General features: G+C 30.1%; 1 protein-coding gene across 1 annotated transcript in view; it reads left to right on the top strand.

Moving 5' to 3' along the window:
- Positions 1 to 800: 800 nt before the first annotated feature.
- Positions 801 to 21,158, top strand: part of LOC111032283 (nuclear pore complex protein Nup88) — a 34,997-nt gene continuing 14,639 nt past the window's right edge. Inside the window, exon 1 of the mRNA XM_022312548.1 lies at positions 801 to 1,133. Within this exon, the coding sequence (XP_022168240.1) occupies positions 930 to 1,133 (204 nt within the window). The 5' untranslated portion in view covers positions 801 to 929. The remainder of the gene's footprint in view (positions 1,134 to 21,158) is intronic.

The raw sequence follows: 21,158 nt of genomic DNA, 5'->3' as shown, positions 1-21,158 counted from the left end.
GGAAATTAGATAAATAAATCCATCAATATCTGAGTATTTGGGATGATAAATAATGTGTTCTACCCATACAAAATAAACTCTTAAATCTTGAAGCGCGTTTTTCGTAGGTACTTACCACATATTATTTACACTGGCAACCAGAAGTGCACCACCATCGTCGACCGAGTGATGTGTAATGCGAATGTGCCAAAAAACGTGTTTAGGTGCCGTCCTTCTTTCCCCGCCAGTCATAGGTTTGACAAACCGTTTTTTCGTTGTCACCAGCGAGTATGACGAATATTCCCTGCAGAAAAACGCAAGAATAATATCCATCATAAAAAGTAATTTTATACACAACTTAGAAAGTATAGAAATGATTAAATTTATATCAATTCAATGTTTAAACGTAGATGTATGGTAAAAGTTAAGACTTGGATTATTGTGAAAATTAAATAAAAATTGTATTATAATATTACACTCAAATATTCAATACATGACACCCGGACGTGTATAAATACATTTTTAAAAAAGTAATAATTATAAACGCAAACGAATTCAGTGTTCACATACATAAGTGTGTGATCAGTGTTCACCCTTCCCTCCAAATACCTTTTATGTTTGCGCCTTGTATATCAGTAATCGTAAATCGGAATAATATGCCAGTTTTTACCTAAATGCACTATATTATTATTATTCAAGAAAAATTTTACTTTGAAATTTCGCTCGTTTTCTTACGAAAATTTGTGCTGGCCTGTGTGGTAACACTGATTTCATAGCAATGGCAAGCTTATCACAGCCCCGGCCGGACCATATTCACGTGTGATAAACAACGTTATTATTTGTAACTGATAAAATTCATAAAATCTTGTATTTTCGTTTGTAATTCTCAAAACCAGTATATTATCGTAAAATTGCTTTTTTTGCTATACGTCCTGACTCGCGCTTTCGAAATGCCTTCCATCACAGACATGCTAAACTTGAATAAACTGGACATGTTCCAGACAATGAGGAAGATATTAGAAACTGATGGCTCAAACACCGTCCGAAATCTAATAGCGTACAAAGACCAAATATTGTATATTTGGAATTCCGACGAATGCTGTTTGTACTCGCTACTGTTGAACACAGTTCACGAAGAACAACCTTCATACCAAGTAAGAAATTTATATTATTAATTTTGTTTAATTTATCCTATTGTAGGTTGTGCGTATCACTTTATGTCCGCTAAATAGTTGTTTTGTCAACGTTTATTATTTTCCATTACATCATGCCTCAAAACTACTTTTTGTACGACACGTCTAAAACATCCATATTAAATAGATATAGACTTATAGTTTAACTATCGTAATACAATTTTTTTTGTTAAAAAATACAGTAAACTTTGTTTTAATCCAATATATTAATATGTTTATGGTTTCTACTGTCAATGTATTTTGTTTTATTTTTTTATGTATGCTGGACATTAAAAATGTTAAATCACAACATATTAATAATTCAAAAAACGTATTGTAGTCGAGTTTAACCAATGCACGTTTGTTATATACGACAACAAAGTAGGTTCTAAGATGAACCTTCCATACCTACCGCTTTATGGTAGGTACTCGGTTGTTTGCTTTAAATTATAACATTTATTATTTTATTTGGTACATCATTGTGTCAGTATTTAATGACCTATTTGGTCACTAATCAATAATATAGATATAGATATTTAAACTTATAAGCATTTTATTTTTATACTCAAAATTATCTAGGCTTTGTTTAAATACATGTAATAACAGATATGATAAAATAATGTTCTCATAACTTTTGGAAATCTTTTTAATCACTTAACAAAATTGATTATTTGAATAATAGGTGGATACTTCACATATTTTATGTCTTAATATTTTACATTTTATTATTAATCTTTCATATACTTTCAAATAGTTAGTAATCTTTTTTCAGTTTGTTATTACACAGATCATTAATTACACTAAATTGACATTTTGTGTTGTTTCAAATTATAATACTTACCTAGATTATAAAATATAATGTGGACAATACAAGGTGTTATAGTAAATATAGTACGGTACAACTATACCTATTTCTTATTGTAAGTTAATTTACTTGATAGTATTAGCAATAAAACACCTACATTCCAATGTATAATAATTGCATTGTACAATCATAGATTAGTTTTAGGAATATCATAAAAATAAAGTTATAATTATTGTTTTATATTATAATTGTATACTTATATGTCAGGAGTTTTCGATCAGTGCGTAGTGTCTCCCAAGGGCGTTACTAGTTGTTACCATTCCCAAAGATGCCACAGTAATCTGCAGTGGGAAATGAAACAAAAATTTGTACATTTTATTATTGTCTTTATTTGTATGGAAGCCGTTAAAATTGTTTTCAAAATTGGAACAGTGGTGGACACAGAAAGATTAAAAACCCCTGCTATAAGTTGTAAATTTCAAGACATTAGGTATTATTGTTTTTTATTCACATGTACCTAATTCCAAATTCAATTTTTACTTTTTTCAGAATACCTAATAATTTGATTATATAGATGTTAATTAGTAGTTTTAATTCAAATTGAATTTCTTTCAAAACATTTAAGCTAGGGATTTGATTGAACTTAATTTGTATCATATGACTAGGTGAAACATATGTATAGGCGTCATTGATTGGTATGGTAAATCAGTACATGCTTGATCTTGATAGACTATCCTTTTTATTATTATTTAATGACATGCTTAATCTGAGTAAAATAAAATATAGAATTCATTGTTGAAACAAAAATATTTTTCCTACCTACATAAGTTTGACTGCATTATAATCTTAAATGTACTATTTTTGAGGGTTGCATAAGTGATCACTTAACATTTAATGAATCAATAGTGCTTATGAGTTATGGTTTTTTAAATACGTTTTAGTGGTCCACAATTATTGTTCCATTCAATTTTTGTGAACCATTAAATTAATTTATGTTATCCCAATAAATAAAATATATAGGGACATGATGAATAGAAATATGAATGGTTACCTAAGCCTGTACCTTAGTAAAAGTATAATTGCTAGGCATATATTGTAGGTAGGTACATTTTTTATTGTAAATATTAAACACACAATGCCCACATTTATATTATACTAAACAATATTAAATTATGATTTTACATGATTTTATTTTGCAAATAGGTACTTATATTTAATTTTTTAATTTAATAAAGGTAAAATGTATTGGTAATATCATCATTTTAAAATGTATTCTAAATTTGATTGATTTAATGCAAAATAATATGTAGTTGATAATTTAAAAACAAAATTTCCTTTTAAACTCAAAAGTGTACTTGAGTTTAAATGTAAAGTGCACATGTAAATATTTAATTTACAATTAATGTAAATACACGAAACATTTGCTGCACTTAATTTGATGAAACTAATGATTTTTTTAAATTATTGAATCCTCAAACAAATCTGAAATAACGGTGGGCTTAAAAAAATATCTTCAATCACATTAGATTGCACCTTTTAGGAAAACCAGCATAATTTTCTAATAAAATCTGAGCACATCCCCTACTGACTTCGGTCGTGTTGTGTATACAATATATAAATATATTATATACGTATATATAATTCTACGTTTAGTAACAATAATAATAATATCCATTAATTTGCAAATTTACAGTGCCGCCGGTTGTTCCGCTTGCAGACCCCTGCCGCTACAGTGTCGCGGCACTATACGATAGAGGTAGAGGGGGCAACAGGGACATTCTTCGCAAAAGTACCATTTGGCGTTGATTCCTCTGCCGTTTTTCCTCGGTTTCCGTTTAGCGGCCATAAATCGGCATGAAATATAAGTTCCTATTCGGAATCGCGCAATATAAACACGAGCCGTTAACACAAACGCGAGTGCGGGGACGATGACTATATACGCGTCTTCTCTCCCCCCTCTCCCGCTTACCTCCGACCGTGCTACGGTGTGTGCCACCACTTCACAGGACTAAGGGGTTTTACTTAACAATTATCATAAATATAAACAGGCCCGAACTTCCCTCGGCGACAACTACTACCACCACCACTATTACTACTCTGACTACTACTACAACTACTACGACGACGACCAAAGATGTGGTTTATCTTTTGAGGCCATTGTTGAGTTTATGTATGTATGTGTGTGTGTGTGTGTCTGAGTGGAGCGTAGGAAAAATGGAATAATAAATTGCCATTATCGCTCCCGATTGTTCCTTATATTATATTATGTGTAATTATGTATATAAGTCCGCGGCCGCGGGTGTTTCTTCTTCGCGTCTCATCCTTTTCCTTTTCCTGTCGGCCGCCGCCACCGTCGTCGTGGTTGGGGTAAACCGCTAGCGGCAATGTCGTAGGGAAACGTCTTCGTCCGGCTGTTGAATTATCGTTTATTACAATCCTCTTCTTATTATTCGGTGGCGTGGTTTGTCTTCCCTCTCGCACCTCCCGCGCTTACTTGTCGTCATCCTCTCGACCAAAGCACAGACCTCATGCACGCAAAACGGCTCTATTAATGCTAATACACACCCCCGTGGAAGAAGCGGACTCAGTTCGCACAATGGTATTTCATGAAAACGTCGCTGCCCGCCCAACAACTGCAATTGTTCTTTTGGATGCTCCTTTCTACCATCACCCCACCCCCCTGTCCATCGTGACGATCCTGTATTTCCTACTCCGGCATACTAATATCGTTTATGTTTCAACATTTGCTGAGCTCGAGCGATTTTTAGCACAATAGTGGGTACACCATCATAATATTGTAATACAGAAAATTCACGGTCGTACAAAGTAGACTTCTCGAATTATAAATTATTAGTCATCTCTGCAGTTAATCAGACATTCATTTAAATCATCTATATTGTGTCTTTATTGTTTACGAGATTTTTTACTCAACACATTGAATGTTACATATCGCCTTGTATCTATAGAATTCTTAGCCACTTTTATTAGATTATTAGACATTATTGAGATACACACACACACACACACACAAATAATCAACGTAATCATTTTTTATTTTATTTAAATCATGAAATTAAAAATGTAGTACTTGCCTTCTTTAAAAAAAAATTACTACCCTCAATTATTTGTATTATTTATTTATATTTTAGAAACGAGTTTATTATTTATAACTTAGAAGTTGCGCAGCTTAGTACTTATTTATTATGAAATATTTTTTTTTATTTACCTTTTTATATGTAAAGTGATGTCGTTCTTAAAAAAATGTTAAAAGTCTACATTAAAAAGTTTTAAAAATATTGACGAACCACTTTATATTTAACTGTAGTCCGATTGAATATTTTATTGATACCTACTTATTAAGAGATATCAAATTTATTTACTACTATATTATAAAAAAAATCAAGTAAATACATAAATTTATTGTACGAGTAGACTACATATTTTAATATACCTAACAAATGTTACTATCATCGTCGAGCTTTTTGAACACATTTGCAAAATTAACTACGAGTTTTGAGGCTACTGTGATACTGATTTATTATTTAATCCACACGTATACTATACACAGTACCTATAAAAAATTACATAATCTATTAGATATCGAAGAGAATGATGAATCGAGGTTGGAAAATTAAACATCTAAATTACTTTTTCATTATTATGTATTGATGTAGTTATATCAATTTTAAAAGTAAATGTTTGCATGGCAATTATTTTATCGAATCGTATTTAATATTTATACGTTTATAATGTATGGATGCATAAATATTTAGAGAGAGTAACTATTTTCGTGTACCCATATAAAATAATATGTTCGATCGTAACTCAGTATGCTCATATCTAGATGATATTATTATTATACTATATTATAATATACTAGAAACTAGAAAGATTCATAGGTCTTGCCGTATTGGCACTGCTAAATGTAAATTCAAATTCAACAAACAATCAAAGAACCCATCACTATATAAAATGTTGGTTGGATTGAAAATAATATTATTCTGAATATCTATTATACGCGCATTCACGGATCATCATAGTTTTCGATCCATTTGGTCTACCGTACTAAAAACCAAAGTCTTTAAATTTACACGCTACATTAGTGTCTCGTATCCACTTTCTCCCTTCCTCTGTAGTCCTTTTATTGTTATTTTAATCCTGAGTGCTATTTCAGAGACTGATGTTTATTATGCACATTTTTAGAATGTTGTGCTGTCGAACCCCGGAGTCTGTTTAATGAACGTTGAATTTTGAAAAAAAAATGAAAAGTGATGGTTGGAGATTAAATCGACTGCGAGTATTGAACATTTTTAAATAAAAATATAGGGCGTGTCCCGGGATATTATATTACAATTCCGTATCAGAAAATAATCGTATTAGCTTAATTAAAAAATAAATAACGAGGAAAAATAACATACACCCGTCATTCTATATGATCGGTAATTATCGTTATTACTTTAACGTAGTTACTACCTATAGTTATAAAAAATGAATATTGTTTTGAAAAACGAAAAAAATCGAAACAGTAGGACCACACCCTGTGGGTCATTAGAATATTAGGCAATGTGTCATATGATGTTCATGTATAAAATAACAGTGATAAATAAAATATTAATGACGTGACTGATGGAAAGAGTGAAATGAAACTGCAATGGACTGTTATAGTAATCGACTGTGGTCACGCTGACTGTTGTCAAAGAATTCATTATTGCTGGATGGGTTATGTTAATATAACGATGTTATATATTGTACATAAATGTTTTATCCTCTGAATTATTTAAATCCAGTTGAAACTAATTTTAACAAAAAAAAATCGTCAATGCGTAGTCATTTTAATGTGAAGGCATACCTAATAATAATATTGTTATAAAACATTGAATACCTAGTATAAAAATAAATATCAAAGTTATTGTATACGCTATAAATAAACTATATTTTTCTTAAGATATTAAGTGCGTATAACGTAACGTATTTTGTTTTCTTCCCCAATACAATCGTATATTGAATGTCAGTGCAATTAATTAGTTTATAGTAGTAATAGAGTTTATGAGCCGTATAACTTCTCATAAATTAATCAATAATAAAAATACTGATGTTTATACATGTACATATTTTAGTAAGTACATTTATTGACAGTGAAAGGTTAATGTTCTTGATGACGATTAAAGGTTAATACGCTTTATAGAATAATATTACAATAATATCGAAAGAACCTTTAAGATATAATATACACTTATCAAATTATTATTTATATGTATTAAAGCTCCGTACGTATATATTTCAGCCCTACCAATAAATACAAGTCCAGGTTAATTCATTATCCAGTGTCAGAGAAAAAGGCACTCATAACGGATGTGATGCGATTACCCGTTATGTCGGCATTGTCCCGAGAGAAAATCCAGACGGATCGGGTACGCGTTTTTATTGGATGAACTTTCTTCTCCTTTTCTTTCTTTTTTTGTTTCCTGTGTTTCTATTTCTTTTTCTCCGTTCTTATTACTACTATCGTCATCAAGGACCAAACTTTTACTTATTTATTGTCGCGTTTCTCACTTTATGAAAAATATATCTAAAGATAAAAAAAAAATATCTCTATCTGGGCCTTGCAATCTAAAGGGGAAATGTTTTATTCGACTCAATTTTTCTTGCTTTAAAACAACACGGAATTAAGTTAAATCCGCGGCCATTAGACCTTTTGCGCCCTCTGTATTGAGTAGTTGGCCGCCCAAATCCGTGACACGGTAATCAACGGGTTTTACTTGGCAATATAATAAATAATGAAAACCATTCGACGTGGAAAAATGATAAGACATTATAGCAAAGATATTTGGAATGGTCAAATAGATAGGGTGTGGTGAAAAAAAATGTATACCCGTGATCCATGGCCTGGAAGGAAATATGGCTAAATGGAAGTGCACGGCATTTTTATTTTGTCCATTATGTCGCAATTAGGATTTTATTTTTACCCCTTTGGTTTCCATTTCCTCCTCTCTCGGAGATTAAAACGAAAGTTGCCTTTCGGTAATTAGATATGCAGGTCCGAGTGGGTTTTTGTAATCTGCGGTATTCTTAAGCTAGGACACGTAAAGGATTAACCGACAGAGGGTGAGCAAAAAACTAGTTTAAAGGACATTTTAGGATTAAGCACAGTTTAAAAAGACATTTGAAAAAAACATCCTCGACACTGGATTTCGTAGCAGCTTTTAAGAGCTACTCTGAATTTTTGAAATAAGCTTCAACTCATATCCTACTTTAATATCAAGGTCTTAGTAAACTTTTTTAAAATTATCTTTGCATTTTTATTTTACAATTGCAAATGCTCAACCATAAGACTCTCGTTTGTTTTATTATTGACAAACATCCGTTTATTTATATGAAGCTATGTTTTATAACCATAATATTTTATTTAAAATTGGAAAATTTACTTAATATTTATATTCTTACAAATAAAAAAGGTATTTCGACACTCATAAAAATACGATATTTATTCTAGGATATTATCCCAATATTATAGGCTAGTAATTTATCTGTTCACTTTTTTTTTTATTTTTCTTTAAGTTGAGATTACAGACTATTTTTTATTCTAACACTTTTTTGGTGCGTTATAGTGATTAGATTTCTTTATGTTGTAGTTTTTAGCTCTACACAATTATTAATTAAAAAATATGTGGTATTTGTAATTTATAATTTAATATCGATAGGTTATAAACCTATCTAAGTAGTATGCCTATCACCTTAATTACTTTAGTTGTGATATCAAAACAAAATTCTATAGATTATTTCCAAAATGATATTACTAAAATTTGTAAGAGCACTAATTTTAAATTCAAAAATTTCACCATGTTCACTAAGAATCATTGTTTTATTAAATCTAATGCAGATAATCAAATAAAAAATAATACAATAGGTGTGCATCACGTATCAGATTATAATATTTAAATGAATACTCTAAAAATATAGTTTAACATTTTAGTAAATAATAATGCCTAAATTATTATTTCAAATACATAGAACAACAATTAATTTTAGATTCTAGTGAATGAGTCTTTTGTAGTAAATATTATGTGGATTGTAATAATTGTATCGTGTATCTAAATTATGCATGTAAATATATTATTTTAGCTAAGGTCCCTACATATTCTTATACATAAAAATGCATTGAACTTATTGTTTTAAAAACCAATCAGTATTAATTCTGAAATATTGTTGATTACCGTGGGTTTTAACTGTGTATATAAAGTTTTGCATTTGTATAAATATATAAATAACATAAGATTTATGCAGATTGTACGAATTGTACATAAGTATTACTTGATATCGGAATAATTAAACGTTTAATTAAAAGTCCGTCGTCTACGGCCGATAGAAAATACCGCTAAAAGCCTCGTATATACGCGCATACAGGCGGCTTTAATTACAAGCCCCCGGGGTCATGAGCGGGTTAGGCGAAGAAGTGGGGTGGCGAACAAATTTATGTGCAGATTTCAGACCTCTGGGAAACGAGACTTTGTTTGCGGTGACAATTTGAACGATTTATGTTCACTATGCACGCGGTGGATGTTTAAACCGTCTGCTTTACCTCTCTAGAACCCAATGCTTTTTAACGGGAACCCCTGTGCTTGTTTTTTAGGATCGTTAATTCTTAATTTTTGATATTTTAACATCAAACCACAGAAATCATAAAATTTTGTCTAAAATTATAACTATTTTAATATAGGTACAATTGTACAAAGTTGTTCTCGAAAAAAAATGGAATTTGTTTACAATTAAAATAATCATCGCTTCTCGGCCTACCGGCTAAGATCAAAGTGAAAATAATAAAATTGGTATTGTTGAAGTTTTATGTCTTAAATATTTTTATTCATTTTAAAATGAAATTATGACGTATTCCAATTGGTTGTATGAAGTGTGGAGTTCGTACTTATACAATAATTATGAAATTAAACCTTACTCTAAAGTCTAAATGTATTATCCTTATCATACTATGTTTTTTTAATCTTTAAAACTGGCACTGATATTTTTTATAATGATTCTTATGATTATGTTATTTATTATGAATTTATTTATAGTTTCATTCTATACCTCATTTCTCACCCAATATTTTTGGAGGTCAAACCCATTGTAGTAATAATATAAAAGGACGATCATGTTTATGTACTATAGCAATTTTGCTATCTTAAATCTCTGGAGGTTTCAAAAATATTTTTTCACACACATATATACATAGAAATATGTTGTATAAGCTATCCTGCAGTTAGTTATGGGATGTATCTAAGAGATGTAACAATGATAATGAAAAACAACCGACATGGGATGTACAATATGTACATGCCTTACCGACTAAGAAAATAGATGAATAGCATCGGGGACTCTCATCACGTTCGTGTAATTTGAGGGACAATGATTGAAAAGCGGTGGGTTTAATACTGAAAAATGACTGGAGATCAACAGCGGACGATTTCTCAAAAAAAAAAAAAATACAACGTCAACCAACACTAACTTACGACCTAGAATTTTTAAGAATGTCTGAATCATGGCAAAAAAATGATAGATATACAGTTTTTATCGCTGAGGGGAAGTAATGCTAACGCGGTCCCCCCTCTGGTTCTCGATACCACACAAAAAAAAAAAAAAAGTTTTTATCGCTACCTTTTTATTTTGTTTATTAAACAAACTAAGTGTAATATTATAGGTAATTAAAAAAAACAACTAAATCAACTAAGAATTTAACTTCATTGTGAAGTAAGTAAGTAGATTAAGTAGGTTACGTTTTATTTGTGATTTACTTTCACCTACAGTTTTAACTTTTAATTATAATGTAAACAATTGATAATATATTAATCACAGATAATTTGTTATCTAATTTGCTTGTATATAACTACGTTTGAAACAGTGTGTTAAATTCAAATTTTCTATTATTAAACGAGATTCGTTATTTATGTATTTCCATACCTACGTATAATAATATAACTGTATTATTATGCATGAAATTGTTCAACTTTAAATCTGTAGAAAAATGTTGACTAACTCTTATATTTTCATTTATTAATTTTTAATTAATTCTTCATTTTTCATTTTTCATTTAACATCACATTCTTCGTATAACGTAACCATTTAGTTTAAAATAATTATAGTCACAACAAAATATCAGAATGTGCACGATGCATTTCAAATTTTTAAAAATTCTTTTAATTTGGTTGTCATTGGATTAAGATTTAAGGTTGGCAGTACTTTTATGTGAATAGAATAGTAATAAAAAAAAGCATGCATAACATATGTTAGGATTGCTACACTACAGAATCTTCTAACTTTTAATTTCATGGGACATGTAAATGTATTTACCTAGCGGCTACGTCACACTTTATTTCTACATTTTCCAAATTAAATATGAATAACACATATTTCTCGCCATAAAACAACTAAAATTTTTCTTGGTATTTGATATTTGATTTTTAACTGTATGTTGTTTTTTAATTAAAGGAAAATAATTTAAAAGTTTTTATTTTCTAAAACTCGTTTTCAGTTCCCAGTTGAACGTGAAAAGAAATGGATAAAATGTAATAAAAGGGTTAAAATTATATTTAAAAAAAAAGAAGCAAACACCCTGGGGTAACTTTTCCACACAAATACGCAAAAAAATCCATTCCCATTTCTTAGTTTTTTTTTCCACTAAATGCTTCAGGCTTATTTGGCTAAAATTACCAATGTGAATACTCTCTAATGTTTGAACTTCAAAAAAAACTCTCCAGTGGCAATGTAAATAATACGCTGTGTTCTAACAATGCAAAATTCGTTTTCACTCACAGTTTTTTATTGACATTAATTCACATTAGAAAAACAACAGTTATTTCAAACAATATTAATATAATAATGAATTTAGCTAGTTGTGTACCTACTACCTACCTACCGTATATCTCGCATGGTTGTACATTATACCCAATTTTGTTTTAATCCATAAATATATGTTTTTCATTGTAAATGTATATCATTAAATATTTGCCTTGTTTAATAATTAAAACTATATAAAATTATAATTTTCATTAAAAGTGTTCTAATACTATTTAAATTTGACTGAATTGGATACCGACTAAACTTTTTTTTTAAAAATGATTCGCGTGATATAATTAATTTAAATGTGTTGTAGAATTGTATTATTAAAATATAATAATGTTAGCTTTATCAAATATAAACCTGATATGAATATAAATAACACAAAAGGTCAAATATTGCGTTTGTTATTTTATGGTCACGATAAAAAAAATGTACTGCAGTTTTAAATACCAACCCTATCACTTAAATGAACCTTTTCCTATCAACCCTTCACATCAAATGATGTATGGCTGTATCATTTCTTCGTTATATTACTCAATGAACCGGTGTGTATTATATCGTCGATGATAATAAAAAGCCGACGGATTACGAGTGGTGTACCATTTTTTTTTTTATATTCATCCCATTATTTATCACCCCTTCACCCCCTTCTTTTTTAACCTATACATTTTTTTGAGAGTTATATTTATTTTTTTTTTCTCTTATTGATATGCAAAATACGAGTGTACATTGGGTGAAATGGTAAACCGTCAACGCCGTTGCTGATCGGATTTCTGGTAAATAAAACAATTATTTTATGGCCACTGTTCAATCCGTGATTCACCATATATGAGTAAACAGTAATAATAATCATAATAAAAAAAAATTTACTCATTCATACTGTATTGTAAAATTATTTTCAAAGGAATGACATCTGTACTTTTTTGTTGGAATTTCCTCCATTTGCACCAATTGTATTTTTCACGTAGGCACCTACATCGCGTGTGAATGAGATTGGGATTGCCGAAGTTTAGGCCAAAATTAAGGAGGGTTACCAGATAAGAAAAAACTTTTCCGTGTGCATTTTGTGTATACAAAAGAATCTGATTGTCACGACATCGTTTTACAACGATTTATTGGGTTTAATGTATTTTTATTTACTTTTTTTTGTAGAAAAAAAAGTTGTAAAAAAACCACAGTACAACCGTGCAGTCACGCGACCTATTGAAATATACCGAAATCAATCATTCCTATTTTCATTCGTGGTCTCGTCGTCTCTGTGGTTTTATATATTATAATAGCCCTGACTGTTTTATTTTATTTGATTGATATTATCTAATTTCCTAACCGGAATCAACGTATTATAAACAGCTTTCGGGGTCGACAAACGATTTATATCGTATGATGGGAAAAATATGGCACTCGGAAACAAACTGCTATAAGCCTATAAAAGAACTGAATACCACATAATTTACACAAAATGAATCAATCAAAATAGCCTCTTAAATTGTTCGAATATAAAATAATAATTTAAAATAGTTTTTATTTAAATCTACATAGTACCAGAGTACTTACGCATATCCCAATATATATATTTTTTAATGTAAGTATAGGTAATTTAATTTCTAAATAATAAATAATAAGAATAATATTTAAAAAAAATGATATAGGTACATAAGGTTCGCTGAATTTAAAATTGTAAAAACTTTAAATAAAATAATAGAGATTCTTCATAAATAAATCATACTTATTATTACCTCATTAGACTTGTCTTGTATAGCGTATTAAATTTATTTGAAAAATGTTTGTTATTAATGTTTTATTATGTAATGATTATATATAAATGTGAAATAACAACATATTTTCAAAATATTTATAATTGTATAAACTGCAGTAAAAGATCATCACTGTTTTCAAAATTATACTGCATCTATACAATACTAGAATAAAATAATCATTAAGATTCTGCAAAATAATGCAGTGTTCCACTAACATTGGTCCTCACGGATGTTTGTGTTAATGTGACGACAAAAATGTAGAGCTACCGTACATTTCTCCTAAGAGTGTTTTTGAATATATAAAAGATTTTTTAAACCTTCCTTTTCTCAGTATAAAATTAATACTTGTTACAATGTAATTAAATATTAATTGTTAGATATTAATATAATTCGTTTTTATACCTAATTATGTAGGTATTATATTGATTTTATAATTTAAAAAATAAAAAATACTCTAGATTTGACAGTTTATAGTTTATCTTAGAATAATAATCGTAGATGATTTTATATGTTGGAAATGCCTTTTAACCAAATTTCTCTATAGAAAAATTGTTTGACATTTTTTCTGTTGCTAACTTTAAAATTTGATACAATATTTTAATATAGTATATAAATGTAAATAGTTCATACTTCATACAATAAGTCCCTATTGTACTAATTCTGAGATTCAAAACTACTGTATTTTGTATTTTGACTATTCTCTCCAAAATATGTATTTTACCATTCCTACCTGAATTGTTTTAGACATAATATGTAGTTATACACATCCCCCGTATTCGTGAGGTATCGGATTTTTTTGTTTCGACTTATACCGTGATAAAAACGTTAGGCCAAAACTTAATGTTCCGAGGCGTTTTGTAACGACTTCAAAGGAAGACGGATGGCCGTAATAACAGTAAGGGCTTATGGTTCGGACTTTGCACAAAGGTCCTTTGTGCTAGTGGCATCCTTTCAACTCGACCATTAAGCTTTTCCGCGGGGCACACATACTAGTAATATATTACTGGTAATTATAATAATAATAATAACAACAGCAATATTATCATCGTCATGCGTGTAATCTAGCCAAATCTTGTGTTCGTTCTCTCCCGGAGAGTTTTAAATAATGGCCGTCCACCTCTACAATTAAATTACATCCATAGGGGTAAGCAGGCAGGGTGTCTGTCGTCCGTCGTAATTCGCGTGTCCTGTGATATACGAGTGTACCTGTTGGATTTTCGGACGTTTAATCACAAAGGCTTTTGTGCGCGAGTTTTCGAAAAACTTTTGTCTCACTATACCCCTCGGGCTCGTTTCATAATGTTTGATAATTATTAATTTTAACTTGCTCGAGGAATTTAAAATAATAAAATAACAATAATAAAAGTTATGACCAAAACAAAGCGATTTTATATCTTATTGTGATGTCATGCGCGATATTATACCCGTTATATTTAATTTTTTTGACACTACCACACGATTATTTAATTAATCATAAACTTAACGTTTAGATGTAGCATTTATTACAGTATACTTTAAGTAAAAATTTTCCTATAAACGTTGTGCATTACGATACGTAGACCATATAATATACCTAATATAGCTTCATATTACAAATATATAGTCGTTATGCAAGTGTATATTAAAACCCCATTTGTGGCAACAATTATAATAGGAATTTGAATGGGAACATTTAACCCCTAAAACCGCTATTATTTCGAGTCTGTAAATGGACCGAAACAAAATCAAGCCAACTTTGCGTAACTCTCAGTCAGACAACGCGTAAGCAAAATTCAGTCGACTATTAAACGTACAGTAAACATTAACTTTAAAGAAGTAAAATGTATAATATTTTATTTGATTTTTGTGGGAATAACGATTATTAACGAATGAACCAAAGTTTAAAAAAGAACTGTACAATTGTTTGGTTTTATTGGTGTTAAATACTATTCACCTCCATTGCATAATAATATATTGAAGAATTTTGTTTTCATTTTTAAAAATATTTATTCTTAATAAGACAGTTTGCAATTTAAAAATGGTCACTCTATGCGTTAGGTATATTTTTCAATATTATAATCTTTATGTGGTTTCAATATTGTTTTGTTTGATAAAGGGCGTTCAGTATTACTGTACTTAAATATGTTTTCCTGCAGGAATGTTCCGTTGGTCTATAGAATCTGCGGGATGTGTTTTCCGTTGAAATTATTTTAGAAAACAGTAAATTTCTAAGGAGAAATTATGGAAAAATGCTTTCGACGGTTTGAAAACAACGACGTTTAGAAAGAAGTGGTTGCCGGCAACGGTTGGTTAATTTATATATCAAATAGTTTCCATTATCTCGGTTTGTAGTTACGTACGTGTATGTTTAATGGATAGCAGAAAGCTTTTATGCGGCACTATTTATGTTTGGTTATGTGCACCGATTGATTTATATGCGCCTGAGAAGTCGCGCACACAGGGTCTTCTTCGTGTAAAACTTCTAACGGTATTTTTTCCCTCGCGCGCCATTCCCATCATTATTGTTATTATTTATTCAGTCACTCACACACACACACACACACACACACACACACACACACACACACACACACACACACACACAAGCGACCCGAGCCATTAATATGAAATACTGTTTAATCGAAGATATTGTTCTTAAAACTTTACCGAGGGCGTTTTTTCTGCGTTTTTTTATTATTCGTTATTTATTTATTATTTTCCATCCCCCCGGTCTTCGGGCTCTTTAATCGTCTACACTTTGAGCCGTCGAACCCTCTTCGGGTAGAAGAAGAAAAAAAATAATAATAATAAAAGGAAATAAATAATAAGAACAACCGACCGAATAATATCGTCTGCAAACGACCGAAGGCCATATTTCGTAAAATTAGGTTTTTATTTTTATTTATTTATATTTGTTGTTATTATGTTTTTTCTTGCTTTTGTAAAATGACTTGTTTTTCCTCTGGGAATTTCCCGCCATACAATCGATTGTGATCCGTGGTTTTGAGGTAAAATATACTAGCTACATATAACTAATATGCAAATCGTTATGATTGATTACTTATAATAATGTAAGATTATCCAATGGTTTGAATGAGAGGAAATAAGAAAATAAGGTACCGTGTTAATTGAACACTTTTTAATTAAAATATGTTTTAAACAAAAGAACCATGGGTATTGTGTTTGTGTATAATATACAGTATTATAATATAGTATTGTGCTTGTAAAAAAATAGAAACCCGATATAATATATTAAACGTATATAATATTCTTATTCAACAACAAATTAATTGATTTAGTGATGTACTTATACAAAATTGTTATGTTTATGTGGTTACACTAATATAATTTTGCTAATATCTCGAATGACTAATCTTTTAAAAATCATTAGTTTTATTTGAGTGAATTGTTGATAACTCGAGATACTTTGTAATCTACCTTAAGGAAGTTTCCTCGTCTCATTTTAACTAAAACAAAACATGGTGTGAACTTTGTCGTTGAGAACGAAAAGACAGCAGAGTAGTCTAACGATTTTGGTGTGATGTTATTATTGTTCCTCCTCTACCACGCCGGCGTGTTCATGTAACCAATTTTGTCTTTATATAGCACATAGAAAGCAATAACCTTTGATGGGGAAAAGGCCGCCGCGTATTGGATGTTTTAATAAAAGTTTAAATTGAAAACGATTCGTAGCCGAGGCCATGAGGGAGATGAAAGTTTTATAATATTATTATAATAAATATCCGCGGAACGTAATCGTTATGCGAAGCGAAAAAGGGCTCTACTCTCCCCGATTGATTATATATGTATATTGTATACATGTCTTCGTCTTCCAACGTTTTTAAACGAGTTTCGAGCGTATTCTCTCAAGTTTACTGACATCAAAGTCACCTTATATAATAGATATTATACATGTTACACAAGGTCGGAAAAGTCGAACAAATTAGAGAATAATATCAACTTAAGCTGGCGAACACATTAATGAAATTTGCTTAAATTCGATTTTCATTGAATGACATAAATTTGACGTGCTATAACATTAGTTTCATAGTTATACTTTCGAATAACACACATAACTACTACCTTCACTAACTAATGGCTTCACATGAATTTTAAGATCGTAAACTGGTATACATTTACGAATCATATGATTTATTATACATTATTATTATTATTATGTTGACTATTATTTTTTTTAATGACTTTAATTTGCTGTTCTTTGTAATATTAATGTTTACTTTGAGCAGTCGTATTCTAAATTGCAATATTGTATCGTTTCAATACACTAGATTTTTTTTTTTAGTTTTTTTTACATATTATGAAAATTACTTAAATTTTCATAACGAAATAAGGATCTCTTCTGAAATTGTAATGGGAATGTTTTTATACTTTATTTTGGAATATAGGTGCTTTTATAATAGGCTAAGATTTTCAAAGCCTCCAATCTACATCAACAATCTTATTATATATAGTAAATCAACTTAAGATTTTATTTAAAAAAAAATTACTTTCAAGTGAATAATTACTCCTTTTATATTATATAGTCATGTATCGCACTTCCTGCCAAGTCATGTGGCACCCCTCTGGTCTGTACACAATACAATTGCAGCTGTATGTAATATTTAAATATTTTACATGCATATAGATACGTATGTAGGTACTCGTTCATATTATAATATATCGTTTTTATTCCACACAGAGTTTTTTTTCTATATGTTCCAATTAATTTTTAAACATGCGTGTTCATTAAAAACTCTATTCTTGATCGCACTGCACTTCCGTTTGTTCGAAACCACTGAATTACTTTTCGAGTGTATTTCTGTTTGATTTTCAGAATCATTTATTTGACTTTGATGTCTTTTTTAAACTCCATTTAGTTACGCACCACAAAAAGTCAACACTTTTTTTTCGATTTGTTTATGGCGTGGGTGCTCCTCTTACTCCTTCTATCATGACTTTGGAAATTTAATAATAATATAATAAAATAATACAAATAAAAAATGCCACTCTTTTCCCTTTTACTTTGGTATTATAAGTGCGCGATTTTCACTCTTTACCGACGGTATACTGTAATTGGCGGCTCGAGTCCTCTAATGACTTTATCAATAATAAAATACGTAAAAGAATAAATAATAAAAAATCAAAGCCTGATAACGGTTCGGCTAACTCGTAAACGTTAAAAGAAAATCTTTTGATTTAAAAAAAAACCCACATCTTTGGACCGTAAAATCGGTGATTTTTATATGTGCTTCTCGCCTTTTTTTACAAAGCGAGTTTTAAAAGTTTTAACGAGACTGCCATTTTTTTTACGGGCGAAATAAAAATATTATATTGTCATGTGTAAAAGCTAATCTCGGTATTTGATTTTTACAATTTATAAACGATGTCAACATAACGATCTTGAAAACGGCGACAATCGTTTCAAAATTATTCTAGCTGCAAAAAAAAATTGTATTCTAATATTATTGTATGTGCCTTTTATTATAAAATATAAATGTGTTAGATATTAATGATCCATTAGTAGAGTTGAGTCGTTAGTAATAACTGCTTATTTAGAATATGTTTTAATTTAATTCTAACTTATGTATCTATTTAATATATGATACGTATGGAAATGTCAACTGATAATTACTATTTTTTTTCACAAATATTTATATTATTATAGCTGTTATTGTTATAATAAACAATTTAGATACAGTGTTTGGTGTATTTCGATTTAAGTGCAATAATACTTCATGAGCCAGTCGATTTAGGTGTACATCCCCCCTGTAAACAACACAGATTTTTCGCTCAATTTTCTGGGGATAAGGTTTGGGTCTATTAAACAATTGTTAAACCCTGCTTTAAGGTGAGATGGGTAAGTGACAGAGCCAACCCGTGACAAAAAGTAAGTAGTAGTTTTAGTCATATATTTTAAAGCTTATTCATATATTATACAATTATTTATACAAGTCGCGTTCCTAATATTAACATGGAACATGAATTGTTACGTATTAATTGTTATGAATAAAATATACTATTGACTTTGCCACAGGTTTAGATTTTAATGCTTTAAAATTGCATACAGTTTTCAGATTGTTGATTGCATATCGAATTTTAGTAAATAAGTGGTAATCCTATATGTCATCCTACTTTGCTGTTCGGGCTTATATACCGATAATGTTCCGCGTGCTTATGAAAATTAAATGGAAAATCTAATAAAACAAATGTCGCTCGGTGTGGTTATTTATAACGGATTGGTGTAATAGGAGGTAGAGGAGTAGGCGGGTTCGGTCAATTTGTTACCCTTTTAATTAACGTTTGGGAAAACTGGGAAAACGCGAATATGGAGGACCCCCTTTTTGATAATGTATTGCCCTCTCCCGTGCACGCATTATAAAATGACACTGGTTAATGAAATTCTTGTTCTTCATTAATACAACATTATGTGTGTACACATATACACCGGGATAGTAATGTGTGCGCGTGTGTGGGTATGTGTATATGCTTCTATTTCGGCGGCCTTCTTCGGCAGAGCACACAAAAGGGACGACCCTGAAAATTTATGTCTTCCGAGAGACTGGAAACTATGTGCTATTATCCTTTGGTTACACACACGCGCGCGCCCTGGCGTAAACACATTCCGAACGTAACAACATTTTTGTAGTGCCGATCCATCGTAGTAGGAAGGAGATAAAACACTTCAACTGCGTATGCACTGATAGTACATTATCATGTTTTACAATAATTTCCAACATATATCATAATAAATAATATGTACACCTTTGTTCATATTGTTTATTAATTTTGTCGTCAGTAATAATAATTTATGTACCTAATACCTATCTAATTTAATTGTAGCTATTAATAATAACTGTTCACAGCAAAAAGTCAGTCTATGCACTAAAATCTATATATTATAAATTTACAATAGCAAGTACTGCAATTGTTAATATTGAATTCCACACAATTCATCTAAAATAAAATATATATTATTTGTATTTAAAATTTTAAAAATGTATTCCTTCGTGTTGTGTGGTAAATATTTAAAAATGCACTGTGCATTTATCAGTAAGGTACAGTTTGAACTTTTTAATATTCGATACTACCATCAACTCACCATAATATTATTTATTTTTTAAATTTAAAAAGTGTTGTGTGCGTGTGATACTACAGATTATCCGTAGTAATAATTAAAAGCTAGTATAATATATAATATACAAAATCATAATTCAATCCAATGCAATTTTTTTAAAAACAAAAAAGATGGTTTTAGTCCCTGTTTTAATCGTAATATTGTATACCAAATTACATTATCGATTATCGAATCATACTATATTAGTGGTATGGGTAGGCGCAAGTTACAACTGCAGTATATTGTTCAATAAGAAGCTAAAACTGATTGTCCCAACGAGTGGCTTGAATTGATAAGCGGTATGCAATTAACCGAATGCATTGAAATGAAAAGTTGTAAAGAATTAGAACGTCCTGCCGATTCTGTAGCCACCGGTGGCCGTCGGTTAACTATACAACAATAATATTGTTGTTGATTTCGATAACACACGGCGGTTGTGTATAGGCAATTCAACTACATTCTGGTCTGCGGTGGCGTTGGCTTAGGGGAAAATGCGAATGCGGACATTCGGTGTATCATAT

This window comes from Myzus persicae, unplaced genomic scaffold (genome assembly GCF_001856785.1).
Source record: "Myzus persicae strain clone G006 unplaced genomic scaffold, MPER_G0061.0, whole genome shotgun sequence".
In the NCBI taxonomy this organism is placed as follows: domain Eukaryota; kingdom Metazoa; phylum Arthropoda; class Insecta; order Hemiptera; family Aphididae; genus Myzus; species Myzus persicae.
Note: the sequence above shows the minus strand (reverse complement) of the source record. Positions and strands in the feature narration are given on the sequence as shown.